The sequence below is a fragment of the Mustelus asterias genome, chromosome 16 (assembly GCF_964213995.1).
Source record: "Mustelus asterias chromosome 16, sMusAst1.hap1.1, whole genome shotgun sequence".
Lineage (NCBI taxonomy): Eukaryota > Metazoa > Chordata > Chondrichthyes > Carcharhiniformes > Triakidae > Mustelus > Mustelus asterias.
The window spans coordinates 62,903,762-62,924,830 of record NC_135816.1 but is presented as its reverse complement, the minus strand read 5'-3'; the positions used below and the strand labels follow the sequence as shown (position 1 = coordinate 62,924,830).

Below are 21,069 nucleotides of genomic sequence, written 5' to 3'. Positions count from 1 at the left end.
TCACTGCTTCCAACACCCATTTATAGTTTGGTTCAAATAAATAATAATTCTGTGCTTTGTATTTACTGCTGGAGTTTTTTTCTACAACAGCCAGGATTGCACTTGGACTAGGTTTTAAAGAGATTGCTAAAGTGAACAATGTTACAGCTTGTTTTTATGTTGTCGATTGCCAACTGGAGATTACTTTGCACTCTGATTTAGATGGAGATGCGGGATTAGTGTTGCTATTTGCTTGTGCAGACACAACTGTTTCCTGAGCCTTTAGTAATTGCACCATTGTCTATGACTTGGCCTCAGTTTAATGGCCCCATGTGACCAATGTCATGGCAGATCGAGAGCAGCTGGATCGGGAATTCTGCTCAGGATGTGCTCTGCTGGATCTTTGCCTTTGCCCTGTTGCCTCATCCTGATCTTTTCTCGGGATCAATCCTGACAATGTCAGATGTATCTTTCTACATGTAGGTGTGAGTCAGGAAATATCTTGTAGGCTAGTCGGGACTTACCACCTGCTTCGCTTTTGCCAGGACAACTGAACCAGAGAACCCAAGCTTGAGTTTCTGCAAGTTACTGGACCATAGAGTTCCTGCAACAAAGCCTAATCCTGCCCTCACTTGCCATCCACCCTTGTGCGCTTTCCAGCAGAGGTTAATGGAAACACTACCCTCCCTTGTTCAACAGAGCTCTTGTCCAAGTGTAGTTCAACTGCTGTTGTATCTTAACAGTCTCACTGCTGACTTCCAACTGAGGGCTGTGTTGGTCCCAGTTCCTCTACTCAACCAACACTTTTTGACTTGAATAATCGGTGGTTAAATTCAAAAGGAGATTCCAGCAATAGTTGTAGCTTAAATTAGAATCACTAATTAAAATTAGCCTGAGCCAATGTGCCTTAGAATCCACCTTTAAGTGCCTGCTCTTGCATCTATTTTTAACTCCCACTCTCACACCACTGTTCCTTTTAGCCTCTGATTTAAGGATACTTACTTTAAAGTTAGTATCAATGAATTGCAGATGATTTTGGATCTTTACAGTCAAGGCTTTTGTGCTGTCATTGTGTGTTGTATTTGAAGTGAAGGCCTGAGGTTGGAGCACAATGACTAATCCACAGTGTCATCCAGTGCTCCTGCAGGTTTTAATGTTCTATCTTTACCACTCTGTTAAAGGCAATGGGCAGTGTATTAGATGGATTGTGATCATAGGCTTCTAAAGAGAGGTGGCCAAATGAAGGTGATGTTGGACTCTATTCTATTAGATTGATTCTGGATGTTTCTTTTGTTTTGCAGTGACTTCCTACAAGATGTAAAGAAAGGCAATGCTGCAGCATTGTGCCCGCCACACGCAGGTAATGAACTGGACTATCGGTTGGGTTTTGTGGATGTTACCAAGCCTGTTAGTCAGTGATTTAGAGCAAAGCTCTGGAACATCAAACAACTGAGTAAACAATCTTAAATAGAATAGCTGACTTTGCAGTCCAAACTCATGTACACTCAATGTGCAAGTACACCTAGCAGTGCTTACACAACTAATGGATTCACATGACAACAGAGAATTTTATTTCCATGGAAAGGAAGAAAAACTAGCAGTGCCCATTTGTCCATTATGTTTCCTTTGACAGTGGGGCATTGAGCAAGACTGGTGACAGATATGGAATAGTTATTCTTTTGTAAAGGAATAGGGTCAGATGCTAAAATGAGTAGGAAGGTGATGAAGAGTTATGGGAAACAAGTTACCTCTTTGTGCAACTCAGACTGGTGGAGGAAATTATGCTCTCACGGGGGTGGGGGGGGGGGGGGCGTGGTGCAGCAAAGCTAAACACTGTTTTTCCCTTTCTGCAAGGTGGGTTTCAATTAACTCAATAAAATGAGATAATCTTGCTCTTCTTGGGGAAACTGGATTGGGTAGTAAGCTCACACTGTCCTGTCCGAGATCTCGAGCACAGTTTCATATTGGCTGAAATTTTTACAGGCCTTTAGAGATGGGCTTGGAGGCTGGCAAAATGGTAGGAAAGCATCGGGTGGCTTGCCCTTGCTGTCGTACCAGCAATGGGAAAGGTGGTAGATGGCTCACAACACCTCTCCTAAACGTAGCCAAATCAAGTTACTTGTGTGGCTGCTTAAGGCCCTCTCCCCACCTATACTGGCCTATGCCTCCCAGTGGGTTCCAAGAAGCTCTCCTTATGGAGCACTCTTTGACTCATTCATCCACTCAATGGCAATGGCCGCCTGTGTGACATCAACACCTCCTGCCTCACTGATCACACCCTAGCTCTCCAGGGCCTGTGTGATTGACCTTGGAGTCCCCAGACCCCACTTACCTGGTTGTGAAGGTGCACAGCCCTCCAGGTGCAGCCCCAGCACTGGTGCTATTGAGGATGCCAAGCTGCTGGTCCTCTGATTGGGCCGGCAACCTTTGGAGGGTGGCCACTTAATTGGGCCCAGCAGTGAGACCGCTGCAATATCTGAAAAATCCCAGCCAATGATGCCAGTTCCAATGAACCTAAAAGAAAGAGAATAAAACTCTCCAAGCAAATCTCAGTTTGAGTGGCAAACCAAATTTCATGTGTGATTGATTCAAATTGAGGGGAATTTGAACAGGGGGAAAAAAAATGGGTAGTTGATTCTTTTGAGCCTAATCTTTCAACCCTACTTTTTCAATCCTACCGTTGAGTGATGCAATTTTCACCCATTTAAATTATTTTTAGCTCAAAGCCAAATTGATTCATTTCCGAATGTGTTTATTAAGTAATTGCTCTGAGACTGGTAAAACTATTTCTGGCTCTTCTGTAGCCCTTTGCTGTTCTACTGACTAGCTCTTCACCGAAACCAAAGGTGTATTTAAATTCAGTTAGCTTTCGGGACAGCTGCAAGGAACAGATTTTGGAGACAAAGTTAATTCGGATAAATTTAAAATTAACCTTGTGCTCACCAGTTTAAAACTTTTTTTTTTATCCTGAAGTATTTTGCCATAATATTTTCTTGTATTTTAGAAGCCGCAGAAAAAATTATTCTGGTTGTCGATGGTCATTCAGATGTGCTGCTCAACTGCAAGTCCTCATCTTCATTGGCCCACTGTGAGTGGATCACTCCTTACAAGAACATAACCGTTGATTACCACAGCACAGGACTATTAGTAGCAGGGAATGCAATTGGTACCTATGACTGTTGCTGCCATGAAAATGGCGTCAGTCAGATCATGGCCTCCTATAGTCTCCGATCCAGTCGATCACGGATACTGCTGATTTTGTTGGTTTTGCCTGCTGTATTCATTGGATTAATTCTCTATTTTGTCATGTGCTCAAGGAAGACTTAATGTTTCGTGGCCTACAGAAACTGGTATATCCAGTCAATCCTGGGCTTTATAAATGAGGGCAAAGAGTACAAGAAAAAGGATGTTTTGATAAATCAGTATAAAAAGCAAAATTGGTCAGCCTCGGAATATTGAGTCCAGTTTTGGTTATCACAGTTCAGGAAAGATGTGAAAGCATTAGAGATGGCGCAGAACAGATTCACAAGAATTGTACCAGGGTTGAGGAACTTCAACGACATGGATAGATTGGAGAAGCCAGGACTGTTCTTCTTGGAGAAGAAAAGATTGAGAGGGGAGAGGTCTGGCAGAGGTCTTCAAAATCATGGTGTGTCTGGGCAGAGTGAACCAGAGCGCACCAATTTAAAGTCATTGGCAAAAGACACAACAATGACAAGTGGGGAAACATTTTTTTTAACGCAGTGAGTGGTTAAGACCTAGAATGCGCTGCCTGAGGGAGTGGTAGAGGCAGATTCAATTGTGAACACTTTCAAAAGAGAATTGGATCATTATCTGCAGAGAAAAGATTTGGAGGGCTACTGGGAAAGGCCGGGGGAGTGAATAGCAATAGCTGAATTGCTGTTGCAGAGAATCAGCACCGGCACAATGGGTCAGATGGCCTCCTTCTGTGTTATAACCATTCTCTGATTCTGTGATATGTTCTCAAAATAACTGCATAACACCTTATTTTAAAGTTGCAAGACCGGCCAGTCTTGATAACAAGGTTATTTTAGAAGAGAATTATACTGTTACTGGGAAGTTAATGAGGTGATTTTGAGTGCTTTAGTCTGTCATTAATAGGGCAGTGAAACTTAGTTTTAGTAAGTGTTTAGTCATGATTAAGACAGTCACTGTATCACCCCAGTTAACATTGATAGCGTTGATGGCACCGTGCTCAAAGAGGCCTAAGGCTGGATGTCCACTGGGACAATGGAATTGCTTTCTTTTTACATTACAACATTCTACGGTCATTCACTATGGTGATAACTCTCTGGCGATTAGGTTGATCTGTCTTCTGAGAAGCAAGATTTAGCCACAAATCAAAAAGAGACTGAGAATGAACACTTTGTTCTATGTCATGGGTTAACAATCGTTCAATTTTCGAATACTGTGGGGTGTTTGATCAAATTGTTTTAATTCATTTGCCATACATTAAATGTATAATTTGAGATTTGCGGAAACTACTTGGAAATTTTATTCAAATATTTACCATGCGCTTTACTAATGAAAAAATGATGCAGACGATTTTGGCTCCTGTACTCTTGGCTGTATTGGTAAAGTGAATGTTTACCGACAGCTCCCCACGAGTTGCCAAACTTGCTTGCACTTATATTAAATATAGGAGCAGTATTTTTCCTAAGGAGAATGGAACATTGAAAGAAAAGTTACAGTGGGCCAAGGAATTAGAAGTAAGGTGGTAAATAAAGATATGGCTGGAATTTTACCACCCTGCCCACCATGGCATTCGGAGCGGGTGAGAAGTGGAACGTGGAAAGGTCCGTTGATCTCAGGCAGGATTTTACGGTTTTGGGACGAGCGAAGCCATAAAATACAGTGTGTTAAAGAGAGAGCAACTTTATTTCATCGATAGGTTACTGTGGATCACTGTTAGCCCATTACTAATCAGATATTTATCCATTTATGTTTGGAATGAATTAATCAATTCATCATTTTACTGATGGACTCACATCCACAGTACTCTGTATACATTTTGCTCTTTATATAATCTGGTTCTTCACTTACAGTCCATGCCTGGACCTCAGGTAGTCTTTGACCCATAAAAGGTGTTATGATCCCTATACAGACCAATAGCCTGAAAAGACAAAACTACCGTTGATGAAAGGAATTGTTGAACAAGATTTCAGTTTCTAAAAGTTTTACTGTAACAGTCAAAAGCCAAAACAAACAAAATTTAGCATGCATTAACAGACTTTACTCAAAAAAGTGAATTTCACTTTAAATAGTCAACACGATAAAGATAGGTGTCTCAAAAATACAAGGACTTTTGTCACTCCTTGCACAAATATGACACCACCTGCAGTCTCATAATCTCTCCAATCTGGCCTCTGTTACATAGGAACTCTCACTTTTCCCATTCAATGGATTGCACTCTTGTGTTTGATTTGGCTTGATTTATTATTGTCACATGTGAAAAGTATTGTTTCTTGCGCGCTATACAAAACATACCATACACAGAGAAGGAAAAGAGAGAGTGCAGAATGTAGTGTTACAGTCACAGCTAGGGTGTAGAAAAAGATCAACTTGATACGAAGTAGGCCCATTCAAAAGTCTGATGGCAGCAGGGAAGGAGCTGTTCTTGATTTGGTTGGTACATGTCCTCGGACTTTTGTATCTTTTTCCCAATGGAAGAAGGTGGAAGAGAGTATGTGCGGGGTGCGTGGGATCCTTGATTATGCTGGCTGCTTTTCCAAGGCATCGGGAAGTAGACAGAGTCAATGGATGGGAGGCTGGTTTGTGTGATGGACTGGGCTTTGTTCACGACCCTTTAGTTTTTTGAACAGAGCAGGAGCCATACCAAGCTGTGATACAACCAGAAATAATGCTTTCTATGGTGCATCTGTAAAAGTTGGTGAGAGTTGTAGTGGACATGCCACATTTCCTTAGCCTCCTGAGAAAGTAGAGGCGTTGGTGGGCTTTCTTAATTATAGGCTGGCGTGGAGGGACCAAGACAGGTTGTTGGTGATCTGGATACCTAGAAACTTGAAGTTCGCGACCATTTCCACTTTGTCCCCGTTAATGTAGATAGGGCCTTGTGTTCCACTATGCTTCCTGAAGTCGATGACTATCTCCTTTTTGTTGACATTGAGGGAGAGATTGTTGTTATCGCAGAAGCTCACCAGATTCTCTATCTCTTTCCTGTACTCCGTCTCATAATTGTTTAAGATCCGACCCACTATGGTGGTGTAATCGGCAAACTTGAAAATCGAGTTGGAGGGGATTTTGGCCACACAGTCATAGGTGTACAAGGAGTATAGTAAGGGGCTGAGGTCACAGCTTTATGGGGCACCGGTGTTGAGGATTAAAAGATGTGAACAATGGATGACTAACCCAATGTAGAAATTGATTGGTAAAAATTGCCAAAAAGCAGGAGGGACCAGGAAAGGAACATTGAACAAAGACAAAAAGATGATGAGGAGTACAGAAGACTGGATAAAACCATGAAGAAGAACTGCAGGATAGGTAACCAAGTATGGATTAAAAAGTAGGAAGGCACAAGAAGCACAAGTTGGAATAATTGCAGGGCACTGTAGAGATTGAATAGAGGTTGACTGGTACAAGAAGGAACATCACTACTGTACCAATCAAGGATGGCAGATTGAAAGCAGAAGTTGACAGTACCCTTTATGAAGAACAGGCAGGTTTCCGGCGTGGCAGGTTATGCTGCGAGCAGAATTTTACACTCAGGAACATGATAAAGCAGAGTCTAGAGTATCAGAAGCCATTTATTATCAGCTTCCTTGACTTCAAGAAGCCTTTTGATTGCAGCTATCAGCAATCACTCTGGTACATTGCAAGACAGTCCAGAATCCTGCAGTGACATAAAGTCTTATACCATGACTCCGACTGCTGCTTGAAGATCAGTGCAGGTACCATGGATTCCTTCAACATCATCGCTGGAGTGTTGCAAAGCTTTGTGCTCCCACCATTCCTCTCTTTCTTGATTACTGATTTCATCATGAGGAAAACAATGGTTGATGTAGACTTTTGCATCCCGTTGTGACTCTGCTGGTCGAAGAATCAATCACCCTCTGAGACATGTCCAATAGTCTTGGGGGTTGTGGCGCCAAGGTTAGTCTACGCATCTGTGAGAAGACTGAGGTAATGATGATTGTACAAAGAACAATACAGCACAAGAACAGGCCCTTCGGCCCTCCAAGCCCGTGCCGCTCCCTGGTCCAAACTAGACCATTCTTTTGTATCCCTCCATTCCCACTCCATTCATGTGGCTATCTAGATAAGTCTTAAACGTTCCCAGTGTGTCCGCCTCCACCATCTTGTCCGGCAGCGCATTCCAGGCCCCCACCACCCTCTGCGTAAAATACGTCCTTCTGATATCAGTGTTAAACCTCCCCCCCTCACCTTGAACCTATGACCCCTCGTGAATGTCACCACCGACCTGGGAAAAAGCTTCCCACCGTTCACCCTATCTATGCCTTTCATAATTTTATACACCTCTATTAGGTCACCCCTCATCCTCCATCTTTCCAGTGAGAACAACCCCAGTTTACCCAATCTCTCCTCATAACTAAGCCCTTCCATACCAGGCAACATCCTGGTAAACCTCCTCTGTACTCTCTCTAAAGCCTCCACGTCCTTCCGGTAGTGTGGCGACCAGAACTGGGCGCAGTATTCCAAATGCGGCCGAACCAACGTTCTATACAACTGCAACATCAGACCCCAACATTTATACTCTATGCCCCGTCCTATAAAGGCAACAAAGCCCTCCCATCACCTTCGGGCAGCAGAACATCGATTTCAAACACTTTCTCCATCTCGGAAACAACATCTCCAGAGAGGATGATGTAGAGATTGATGTCCACAAAAGCAGCATTGGTCTTCCAGCGATTCCAACACCATCAACATGGCCATGGAGCTTTGACTCCATGTTCATAAGTAGTACCGACTGCCAAGTTACGCCAGTTGGCCTTTCACCAGTGTTGCCTACATAAGATCCGAGGCATTACGTGGAAAGACAGCACTGAGGAAGAAGACTGGATAAAGCTGTAAAGAAGACCTGTAAGAGAGACAACCAAGGATGGAGAGTTAGAAAGCATGGAGGCACAAGCAGCAGCAAATTGGAACAATTGCAGGGCACTGTAGAAGATTTGTATGGAAATTGACTGGTGCAAGAAGCAACATCACCACTGTACCAATCAAGGATGTGGAGATGCCGGCATTGGACTGGGGTAAGCACAGTAAGAAGTCTCTCAACACCAGGCTAAAGTCCAACAGGTTTATTTGGTGGCACAAGTCACAAGCTTTCGGAGCATTGCCTCTTCATCAGGTGAGTGGGAGTTGTAACAATTAACTGTGCTAGCAAATAAACCTGTTGGACTTTAACCTGGTGTTGTGAGACTTCTCACCAATCAAGGACAGCAGGATGCTATTGACCAGAAGACTGGTCGGAGGTGATTGTGGGATATTGTGACAGAGATCTGAGACTGGCAGGGCCCAAATGTTACCTCTTGGACACCAGATGGGAAGAGAAGACAGGGTCAGCCAAAGATGACCTGACAAAGTATACTTAAGAAGGATCTTCATGAGTGGGATGCCACTTTGGCAGGAGCGAAAGAAATTGCGATAAACCAGTGTCTTGCTGCCCATTGTTCAGCATGGGACCTGAGGGGCTAAGTCTAAATAAATGAGAAGTGTGAAGTTATTGATACAATAATTGCCCTGTTGTATCGGCACTTGGAGTTGAAGGATTTGTTTTTTCTTCTCAAAGAAGCTTTCTGAAAGGGTGTTTTTTCTCAGCATCTCAACACATGTTATTATATGGCTCATTGGTTCTGTACATGGTGCATACTGAGAAAATGGGCATAAAAAGGCCAATGAGGGCATGGAGATGACGGGGCAAGGAGGTGGCTCCGGGCATGGGTGAAGGGTGAGGATTAGAGGGCTTAACTATTTTTAATACAACTGGAGCAAGGCCTCAGAACAGAGGTGATTGTACTTAAACAGCCTGCCTCAGCAACCCCACCCCCAAAATGGTCACCTACAATTTGCTTCTGGGGTCAGCAGGCCCAGCTACACCTTGTCCTCTGCCTGCCCGGAGCAGAAATTGAATGCAAGAGGGTCCTTTAAGCCCTTTAAACCTTTTAAGAATATTACACTTTTGGAATTTGTACTGTGGATAGTCCCATCAATTTCAGTTTGCTCTGGTAAAGACAACTTGCCCCTAGAGGCTACAAAATAGCTAAGTAAACAACAGGAAGAATGAAGGATCAAGCAGAGAACCCTCATGACTGTGCCCCAACTTACTGAAATGTAGAACAGACAAAAAGTAGAACAGACAAATGGACAACAGTCAGTACAAAGCAATGTATTTATAGTGATTTCCAAATGTTGTTATGATGCATCAAATATCAAAAATCCTTCCCTTGAGCTATATTTCAACATAACTAATGCCCTGAAAATGGTTGCTCTGTTCTGGCATATGGAAACACTGTTAGAAACTCAAGCCAGCATAATACTTCTGTTGGTTGTAGGGCTGCCTTCTGAGCTTAATACTGCCACACCTTTAACAGGAGACAGAATCAAAAGAGAACAGAAAATTGCATTTCCCTTCAAGATATATTGGGATAGCCATTTTTTTCTCATCTACATTAATGTTTACAGTTGCATTAAGTAGTGAAGGTAATTGATCTCTGCAAAATCCTTTCACCAGCCAGATGGCTCCCATCCACACCCAATGACAGCAGTCAGACCGTACATATCAAGGACTTGCAGAACTATGTTTGTCTCCGCCTTGCCCTCAGGTAGAATATTAGTCAGACTGGAAAATAAATGATTCTCCAACCTACAACAAACAGCCACTGATTTTAATTGGATACCTACTGTGGATTTCAATAGCAAATCCCCCCCCCAAAAATCAAGATGAAACAATTTTGTTCTTGCCACAAGGAAACATTGGGTCATGACATTTTGATCATTTGTAAGTACGAAGACTTCTTTTCACAGATAAATAATCTAGCCAGAAGGGAGGAGATTTTTAAACCAGCATTGTTCAAAAACTTTTAATGAGTCTTTTTCAAGAAAAAATGGCCTTAAAATTGGATTCATAAAATGGCTGAGCATTTCTTTTTACTTTAGTCAGTCCAACCTTGTCATACAGGAAAATTTGTTACTATACTGTTAGTATACTAGTCAACCCTTCAGATCATAATGGTGATCATGTAATTATAATTAAGAACAGACTGACATGAGATAAGTCTTTCCTGTGTTGACCAAACTAAAATATGAAATCTTCCAGCACAGTGATATGGAGACATTCAATTTGTCTATAAGTAATGAATTATTTTGTTACATGTATACTCCCTTTAGAAGTACAAAGTGCTGCAGTGTCTACTGGGAAGAAATGACACTGGTTGGAACATTGTGAAGAAAATCAGAAACAAAATATAAGCCTGGGTTTCGGAGTAGGTTCAGGAAAAAGCAACTTGGGCACTTTGGTGGTTTCTGATCCCAGTCCATGCATGACTTTGTCGGACCCTTTGTTTTCCTATGCAGGTTCAGATTGGTAGTGCGGCTTGAGAGCAGCAATTGAGTGCTGGAGGAGTGTGGGTATGGAGGCGAGTTGGTTAAAAGGCCCCCCTAAGCCTTATCCCTTGCCCCAACCCCCTCCATGCTCCTTCAGATTCCCTATACTACCTCCATGTAGCCATATCACACTGCCCAGCCCCTCGTATCCTCCATCACCACTCCCTCAACATCCACTATGTACATTCCTCAGGAGCCATGCAATATCAATGGAAATTATTTTAAATGCAAGTGTAAAAAAATTAAACATGTGAATTTAATAAAACTCCCATTCAAAACTCTGTCATTGATACTGCAAAAAAACTTCTCCATTAGAAAAAGATTGATCTGTTTTAGGTGATCATTAAGTTGTGCAAACAAACAAGTATATACACTGACACCATGTCAAAGCTGAGATATTGTTACAAACTTGTAAAATGGTCTGTCATTCCCCTGACTAGCTGTGTCAACAGACCAATAGCTTTTGGAACTTAGCCAAGCTTTCATAATGACTGCAGCTATCACAAAATTATTACAACTCCCAGATACTGAAATTGAAAGAACAGATTGTGTCTTCTCCATTTCAAAGCAGAATGTCTGTCAATTAATGAAAGCAAGCAGGTTCTCAAATTTCTTTTTTACCTTTAAAAAGCATGGGGCGCTTTTTTCACAGTGAGAGTTGTTTGTACATTTAGGTCTCAGTGCCGAATATGGCAAGAAGAGTTTACCAACCCATCTTTTAAAATACATTTTTGAATGCATTTTGGTACTTTGGTCAATTGTGAAAGTACTGCAATGCATGTCAACACTTCCACAATGGTGGTTAATATAATGGTGAACATACCTTTACAGGGTAGAACCCTATGATGAACCACTCATTAAAAATTCATCTACATTGTAATACCGAATCTAGTGATATTTTAAGGTGTGGAAACATTTGACGCTTAACTTTCAGAAAGTTCCAGATTCCTCAGCAGGCTTCGCCTGCAACCACAAATTCCCCAAGCAGGTGTGTTATTTTAAGGCTTCCAAAGATTACACCAATGCACAAAAATAATGTCTAGAAGGAAATAAAATTTTCCTGAGCTCCACACAGTGGGGATTTTGACCTCAGAGGAGTGTGTGTTTTTCATGCAAGGCCGCCTTGAACTGCAGTAAGGCCACACGAAAATGGTCTGGGATCGGGTAGGCAGATAAAATTTGTTTCTCCAGCCAAAAAGGTTTTGCATTCCACAACCCAATTCATACCCCCATTGGGAGACGAAAATCCCTCAGAAACTTACATCTCAAGCAAGCTAAAGTTTTCTATTCTTCAATATTCAGGCAGCCAATGTTCCTAAATATGGGTGCTACTGGAAGCTGCCAGATAATAAATCTGCTCCATGATTATTGCTTGTCAGAATTCTTCGAGTTTATTTTATTTATATATCTATAACATGACTGGTCAATGGTTGTCATGCATGTTAACAGGCTTTCTAACACACCCATAATTGCTAACCAAGGGCAGGTGCAGTCAAGTATATAAACATTTGATGTGCTCCGACTGAGCAACTTGCTTGGTGGTTTTGAGGTATGAGCCATCTTTGCACTGCATTGTGTACCACTTAACTAATGTTCAATGGAACATCTATCACAATGTCAGCAAAACCTGTCTTCCAGCTACAGGTGAGAGTGACCATAATCATCCATTAAAAATGGTGGTTTCTTTAAATATGTAGCCACATAATGCAAAGGCAAACATCAGCTTGACAATTACGAGCCAAGCTCTTGACTCCTTTCTTTCATTATTCATAAAGAATATTGGTGAATCGAGCATCCTAGTTGGCAAATACCTTTATCAAAATGCAACTGTTTGTTTTAATTGTATATTTGTAAGTTTATTTTACTAGAGGACCCTAATATTTCCAACCCAATGATGACATGTTATTGAGCCCGATTGTGTATGACTCCGTTCTGGTAGTGGAGCAGGGAGTTCCTTCCAGGTGTGAGGATGAATGAAGATTTGGAGGAAATTTGTTTTGGGATGTGTTGTTAAAGTATACATTGAACCAGCTCTCTGCAGGTGGTAGCATCTTCTTAAGTGTGGTAACGTAAGTCTTCGTTTGTATGCCGTTATAGTGTACATTATAAGATCAATGACTTGACCTTCTGCCTCCGATAACCAAACATTTTGGTCCATTGAATTACACCAATTGGTGCTTGAGTTGACTATCTAATTGATTAACAATTATTTCTGAGCTCTTTGAAAACTTCTCCCATACTTGATTGAAATTTTATCCTGTGTTCCACAAACTGTATTTGCAGCTTTAATATGTTGAAATTCTTCATCCTGAATCTCGCTTCTGGTGCTCACTGAAAGGAAATCCAAACATGGCGGCATGGTGGCACAGTGGTTAGCACTGCTGCCTCAGCATCAGGGATTTGGGTTTGATGCCAGACTTGGATGACTGTGTGGAATTTGCACATTCTCCCGTATCTGTGTGAGTTTCCTCCGGGTGCTCCAGTTTCCTCCCACAGTCCAAAGATGTGCATGTTAGATGGATTGGCCATGCTAAATTGCCCCTTAGTGTCCAAAGATGTGTAGGTTGGGGGGTTAGTGGAGTAAATGTGCGGGGTGACAGGGATAGGGTGGGGAGATTGGGTAAGATGTCCTGTCAGAGAATCAGTGCAGACTCAATGGGCCAAATGGCCTCCTTCCGCCCCTTAGGGATTCTATGGAAGCATCTTCCATGAATAGGCGTATTAAGTGTAAAACGGTGGTAAAATGGAGGTGCGGGGATGATTAGGGACCAAGTGTATAGTGGTAAGGGGCATGGCTGTGTTCTTAAATGAATACTTTATATCTGTCTTGATCAAGGACAAAGATGCTGAGCATATCATGGTGAAAGAGAAGATAGTGTAGACACTTAAACAGTTCAAAATTCATAGTGTTAGTAGTGGATAGCTTCTCTGTACTTAAGGCACCAGAACTGGATGAGATGCAACTAAGAATATTGTGGAGGCACTGGCCATCCAATTTCCAATTTTCCTTAGATTCAGAGGTGGTGCGAGGAGCTTGCAGAAATAGAAATATTACACTCTTGTTTCAAAATAAGTGTAAAGATAAGCCCAGCAACTAGAGGCCAGTTAGTTTAACGCAGTGGTTGGGGAAGCTTCTAGAAATAATAATTTGAGACAAAAGTAATTGTTAGTTGGACAAATACTGGTTAATTAAGTTAAGGGCAAATTGTGTTTCAAAAGCATGCTGGAGTTCTTTGATGAGGTAACCGAGAAGGTTGATGTGGATCATGTTATTGATGTGGCGTCCAAAGATTTCCAGGAGGCATTTGAAGAAATGCCAGACAACAAACATATGGGCAAAGTTGCAGCTTGTGAAATAAAAGAGATATGCAACATGAATCTGAAATTGGCTGAGTGACAGGAAACAGGAAGTAGTGGTTAGTGGGTGTTTCTCGGACTTGAGGAAGGTTTGTAGTGGAATTCCCCCATGGGTTGATGTTGGGATCCTTGCTCTTCCTGAGATTATATTAATGATCTAAATCTTGGTGTAAAGGACACAATTTTAAAATTTGCCGATGATACAAAACTTAGAAGCATTGTGAACTGTGGGGATAGTGTAGAACTTCAAAGGGACAGAGGTTGGTGGAATGGAAGTGTGAAGTGATTCATTTTGTTAGGAAGAATCTGGTGAGGCAATATAAAATAAAGGGTACAATTCTAAAGGAAATGCGAGAAAAGAGGGACCTTGGTATATATGGGCATAAGTCATTGATGGTGGCAGGACAGGTTAATAAAGCATACAGTATCCTAGGCCTTATTCATAGAAGCAAGGAAGTTATATTAAATATATATAGCACACTGGTTCAGCCTCAACTAGAGTGTTGTGTCCACACTTTTAAAAAAATTTGAAGGCATTAAAGAGAGTGCAGAAAAGATTCAAGAGAATAGGCCCAGTAATGAGAAGCTTCAGTTTTGTCGATAGATTCCAGAAATTGGGACTGTTGGGACCCTAGGAGAAAAGAAGGTTGAGAGGAGATTTTGATAAAGATATTCAAAATCATGAGGGTTTGGACAGCATAGGTATGGAAAAATGTTTCCATTTTGGAACAATCAAGAACAAGAGGACACAGATTTAAGTTAATTGGCAAAAGAAGCGATGGTGAAATGGGAAAAAACTTTTCCGCATAATAGGTGGTTAGAATCTGGAATACAGTGCCTGAGAGAGTGGTGGAAGTAGAGTTAATCAGGGCATTCAAGAGGGAATGTGAGAGACAATGTGCACGGTTATGGGGAGAAGGCAGTGGAGTGGCACCAGCTGAATTGCTCCTATGTAGAGACAATGCAGACACTATGGGCTGAGTAGCCTCCTTCTGTGCTGTAACAAATCTGTGATTCTGTAAAAGTGGAGCTTATTCAGTGTGCCCTTGAAGTTCATAATGTGCTGAACATTTCCAAGCCCTGGATTCTTGCAACTGTGAGCTGAAGACAGGTTGATACTAATTGATCACCTGGTTCATGATCACAACAACAAGATGGCTGTTGTGTACCACAACATAATGAATGATAGCTGCACGAATATTATCATCTTTTCATGTGATGTATCCTAATATTCGGATTATATTTCCTGTTCCACAAACCAAAATATACAATGCAAAAATACTCAACTCCATGGTGGAAATTGCCAGTTGCTGGTGTTGCTGCTTGTTTGAGCTGAATTGTAACACACATCAAGGGGCAGTATGGAGGGACAATACTGCAACAAGAAATTGAAAGTGCAGAGTATTCTCAGGCTGCTAGCAGCAGTGCCCAGGAGATTCATGCCCATCCTGGGAGACTCGTGAACAATCCTGGGGTATTGGCAATCCCTCTCCTCCCAGCATCTCCTTCAGTGGCTTGGTCTCCATTTCCTCCTCCTTCAGTGATTTTCTTCATTTCGGGTTCTGTGTAATGTAAGTTGTTGTTGTAGCATGTCTGCCTGTTGTTTACATGTCTGCCTGTATGTAAAATATACAAATGTATGTACATATTGTATATATTGTGCTAATGTGAATAATATGTAATGCATTTACACATTGTGCATTTTCTGCAATATTTTACTAGATTAAAGGATACAATGAATGAATATAGTGTTGCACCAGTCTATCCGTTGTTGTATTATTCTAAGATGACTTGGAAATGATACCATAATGTGTAGGTATACATACATAGTCAGAGTGTCACATCACTCACTAGTGCACTACAGTCAGTGCACAAAACTAACATTGTACAGTATCATTTGCATCGCTTCTCGGCCTTTTGGCTAAGATGAAGTGTAGTATTGACCTGCTGCGCTTGGCTGAAGTCATTAGGTTACATTTTAGCTTCATTTGAAGCAATTTTTAAAAGCAGCATCTCGGCCTTTTGGCTAAGATGCAAATGAGATCAAGCCTTGGACGAGGAGCTATGCCTACTCCAATCAGCTTGGATCATGTAGATCAAGCCCAAGACAGGAGGTGAGAGCCCTGTCTTGTCAGCTTGGATCGGGAATGTCTCAACTTGTTGAGACTCTGAATTGGACTTGATTTGATTGAATTGGAATAAAAACATTTTTTTTAAAAATTTGCATCACACATTGTGAGATGGGAGAAATACATTCAATGAAGCTTTAATATTTTTGTCTATAAAGATTTCTGGGAACAGGATAGAACATTATGGCAGCAGGTGTCTGTGAGTGCAATCCAAGCACCTTAAAGCCATTTAATGTGAAATTGGATTGAGAAAAATCAACCCGTATTAGCACCAGAGAGACAAATAAAACTGAGTGAATCAAGCACAAACAAGATGCTGCCATCACAGCGGCGAGGACACAGCTCCAGCCCAGGCTGATTTGGAAGGCCGATGATGTCTTAAGGGCATTTGAGGAGTTTAAACAACAGTGCAGATTGACAATTTTCTAAAATGCATTCGTGGAAAGGAAAGGATCGACTATATCATTTTATGAGCAGGAGAGAAATTGGATCTTTTCAATGAAATGGGGAAATGAACGAGATTGGTAGTAAACAATCCAAACAATTCTTTGGAGAATTCAGCGCACATCTCCAGCCAATGCCAAACCATCGGATCCACTGATATGAATTTCAGAGCTTGAAGCAGAAACCAGGTGAGCCTGTTGACAATTTATTAACAAGATTGACAAATGAAGCCAGCAAGTGTAAAATTTAAGGAAATGAACGAAAGGCTGGTAGATCAGCACGTTGAGGATCTAAATGCCCTGATGTACAAAAAGCTGTGATTGGAAAAGTTCACAATATCACAGGCTGTTGATGCTGCCAGAGCACATGAAGCCACACTCAGACAGGTGAAGATGGTGAATATCCGAATGGCTAGCCTTCAAAGTCAAGGGAAAGGCAGCAAGGTTGATACAGTGAAACAGCAGCAAAAAGATGCACACCAGACAGAGAGAAAGATAGGCCATGATTTCGCAGACAGAAGGAGATGTCCCAAGTTCAGATCAAATTGCAGAGCTTGTGGAAAACCACTGGGAGAAGATGGGAAGGTGATGGCCTAGTGGTGTTAATGCTAGATTATTAATCCAGAAACTCGGCTAATATTCTGGGGACTCGGGTTTGAATCCTGCAATGGCAGATGGTGAAATTTGAATTTGATTTTTTTTTTAAAATCTGGAATTAAAAATCTACTGAAGACCATTGTCAATTATCGGAAAAACCCATCTGGTTCACTAATGTCCTTTAGGGAAGCAAATCTGCTGTCCTTACCTGGTCTGGCCTACATGTGACTCCAGACCCACAGCAATGTGGTTGACTCTCAACTGCCCTTTGAAATAGTTGAGTAAGCAACTCAGTTTAAGGACAACTAGGGATGGGCAATAAATGTTAGCAAGCCAATGATGCCCATGTCCCACAAATGAATAAAAAAAACAAAGTGGGCAGTAAAGGAGTCAGCAGAGGCTGAGCAACAGGGCGAATGAGGGAAAAAAAGGAACCAAAACATCCATACCTTGGAAGGTACTAGGTCACTGCAGACATATGAACCATGCATGAAATGTTTACAGAGAATAGAAATTCATCAAGAATAGGGTACATAGCCTTTCCAATCAGGAAGAGGGTGAGAAATAAGCCCTCAAACATGAATCTGAAGCTTGTTATTGGAGCACAGAGTGACATTATCCTGTTCAGAATGTACTAAAATATCTTTCCATAAAAATTTGGAAGAGAATGGTTACCCAAAGAAAAGTGCTGTGAAACGGAGCAATGGCATGCTAAGGACATTTGGGGGAACTGAAATTCAACAGTTAGGCGCAACCCAAATCAAAGGGACACACAAAGGAAAAGATGTTAACTGTATATTCCACATCACTGAAACAGATAGTTCAGCTATTCTAAGGTTGAATAGTTGCTTATCTGAGTAAGCGATGAGATGAAGAAGGTGTTGGTGAGGGTTGAAGGTAGTAAACATTTTTAAAAGTGCCCTCCAGTCGGAAGTAAGAAAGAACTGATCCAAATCTATACAGTGTTTTGATGAGATGGTCAGTTGCTTAGAAGATTTTGAGCATCACATCACCATTGATCCAGAGAAGAAAACCAATGATTTAACCCTCATGAAAAATACCAACAGAACTGAAAGGAGAGATGCAAAAGATTGAAGAACAGGAAGTGATTTCCAGAATCACAGAGCTGAGAGATTGAATAAATTCCATCCCTGGGAGGAATAACATGCAAAGTCAAATGAATGGGTTGCAGTCAGATATTGAAATTCTCACGACCAATATTGAAGACATAAGGAGCATTTGAGAGAAAATGAAAGGGAACTGACATGGAAAGTTCAAGCAGGTAACCAAGAAGATTTCCAGAAATATAAAGCTCTTCAAGATTTTTTAAAAAAGCTAGAAGTGGAGAATATAATCACTGGCCTGGAAAGACTGAAGGCTGAGCAGGACATTATGTAACATTTTTAAAAAGAGCACATGCGCGAGAAACGGTATAGTTAGCAGAGGAGGGAGATCAAAAAGGGAGATCCTGAATCTGAAGCCAAAACTTCAACAGCATGAGCTTTATGTAGAAGAATTTAGAAAAATATAAGGATGACGGTACTGACTACAGTGAACTACAAATGCAGCTTAACACTTCAACACAGTCAGAGAGTGATTTACAAAATAACAAACTGTGCGAAATGCTGGAGAATTTAGAAAAGGAAATATGAAATGTAAGAAGCCAAGCAGAGCGGGCACAATGGGAAGCTGAAAAACTGGTGGAAGACCTGCAGGCACCTAGAGTGGTTGGAATGAAACATAAGCTGCAGAAACATGAGGCAGAGCTTGAGGAGAAGTACTGCCAGGCCAATACTGTCTGCAGCATGCTGCTTTAACTCAGAGGAAGAGGCATAACATTTTACCATGTTTGCGATACCATGAATAATGTTATTTCAAAAAGAAAACAATTGTAAAAATCTACTTTTAATCATCTTTTTTGGCATAATATAAAAATATATTGATTGCAACAGTTATATTTATAAATAGAGGTATTATACTTTTTTTAAAAAGTAAAAATGGATGTTATACTGTTCCAAAATTATTTAGGAGCTATATTGTAAAGCATGTTTAGTCCGAATGCCATGTCACTCATTACTCCACTGGGCAGTGCACTGAACTAACATTGTATCATCTCACTGCACATGATGAAATGTGAGAAATACATTTGATGAATACTCCAGTTTCTTGTGTGGAAGTGTAATTATTTCATACTTCCTGACACCGCAAGACACAACGGCTGGGATTATGCGCCAGCAGCAATGCAGGCACAGAATCCCGCAAGAGAAACTAGAATCTTGACCGCAAGATCCCGCTCCCTGCCATTGATGTAATGACATCCTTGCCCAGGAAGTTGGGAACCTAATTTAAATACACTTTAATATAACTATACAGCTTTCTGCTGTATCATCTCCCCACTTTGGGATTTTCCCCCTCGCCAACATGATGTCACATTAGTTTACAAGTCTGGAGCAATGTGAATCAGGTGAAGGGATTAAGCCGGGGGCACACAGATAAACACAGTGCCCCAGGGGCAGTGACAAGAGACAGTGCCAGGGGATAGCACCGGGTGGCCCTCAAGGGAGCTCCATGATGGGTGGGGGAGGCTTCTCTGTGTGCACGAGGGTGAAGTTTTCCCATGTACGTGGGGTGCGTGGCGGTTTCCCCTTGTACATGGCGGGGAGGGGTTCCCATATCCCAGGGGGTTTCTTTTTTTAACTGGGGATCAGGGGTGCCCTGATCTCTGGAATACTAAAGTTGCCAGCTTTTTCCAGCTCCACCCTGCCACATGAGCTCAAATTCACCATGACAGCTCAGGAATTTAATTCAGCTGACTAAAGAAAAATCTGAATTTTTGAAAAAAAACTACCACGGGGAAGGAAATTTACCATCATTACCCAATGTGACCCACATGTACCTCCAGACCCACAGCAATTGACTCTAAACTTGACCCTCAGAAGCAGCCTTGCCAACTGCTCAATTGTAAAAGGTGGCTCAAAGTCAATTAGGGATGGGCAATAAATAGTCAGCCTTGCCAGCAATGCCCTCATCCTGTGCATAAGTTATAAAAAGTGGTCAAAACACACAAAAAAGATTTTCACAGTAACTTCATTAAAGTGTGAATGTAAGCTTACTTGTGACTAATAATAATAAATATAGGGGTGAGAACACTGTTTTCATTGAAGAAAAATATTGCATTGGAAGAAATGTAGGGTTTAAAGTTTATTCATCAGTGTCACAAGTAGGCTTACATTAGCACCGCAATGAAGTTACTGTGAAAAATCCCCTAGTCACCACACTCCGGCAACTGTTTGGGTACACTGAGAGAGAATTTAGCATAGACAATGCACCTAACCAGCACGTTTTTCGGACTATGGAGGAGATTGGAGCACAGTAAGAAGTCTAACAACACCAGGTTAAAGTCCAACAGGTTTATTTGGTAGCAAAAGCCACTAGCTTTCGGAACAGGCTGTTCCTTCGTCAGGTGGGTGGGAGTTCTGATCACAAACAGGGCACAAAGACACAAACTCAATTTACATGAATATTGATTGGAATGTGAGTCTTTACAGCTAATCAAGTCTTAAAGGTACAGACAATGTGAGTGGAGGGAGCATTAAGCACAGGTTAAAGAGATGTGTATTGTCTCCAGACAGGACAGCTAGTGAGATTTTGCACATCCAGGCAAGTTGTGGGGGTTAAAGATAGTGTGACGTGAACCCAATATCCCGGTTGAGGCCATCCTCATGTGTGCAGAACCTGGCTATCAGTCTCTGCTCGACGACTCTGCGCTGTCGTGTGTCGTGAAGGCCGCCTTGGAGAACGCTTACCCGGAGATCAGAGGCTGAATGCCTGTGACCGCTGAAGTGCTCCCCAACAGAAAGAGAACAGTCTTGCCTGGTGATTGTCGAGCGGTGTTGTGGTGGACCTCAGTTGTGCCTTTGTCCTATATGGACCACCGTTGTGTGTGTTTGTCATACCTGGAC

The 21,069-nt window shown here is 41.7% G+C and overlaps 1 protein-coding gene and 1 non-coding gene across 2 annotated transcripts in view; both read left to right on the top strand.

Moving 5' to 3' along the window:
• Positions 1–7,301, top strand: part of LOC144505212 (semaphorin-4B-like) — a 132,843-nt gene extending 125,542 nt beyond the window's left edge. The window contains exons 13-14 of the mRNA XM_078231196.1: positions 1,281–1,339; positions 2,984–7,301. Of these exons, the coding sequence (XP_078087322.1) occupies positions 1,281–1,339; positions 2,984–3,306 (382 nt within the window). The 3' untranslated portion in view covers positions 3,307–7,301. The remainder of the gene's footprint in view (positions 1–1,280; positions 1,340–2,983) is intronic.
• Positions 7,302–15,839: 8,538 nt separating this feature from the next.
• On the top strand, positions 15,840–16,038 carry LOC144505718 (U2 spliceosomal RNA). Its single transcript, XR_013499853.1, has one exon. It is a non-coding gene; the product is annotated as a U2 spliceosomal RNA (small nuclear RNA).
• Positions 16,039–21,069: the final 5,031 nt, after the last annotated feature.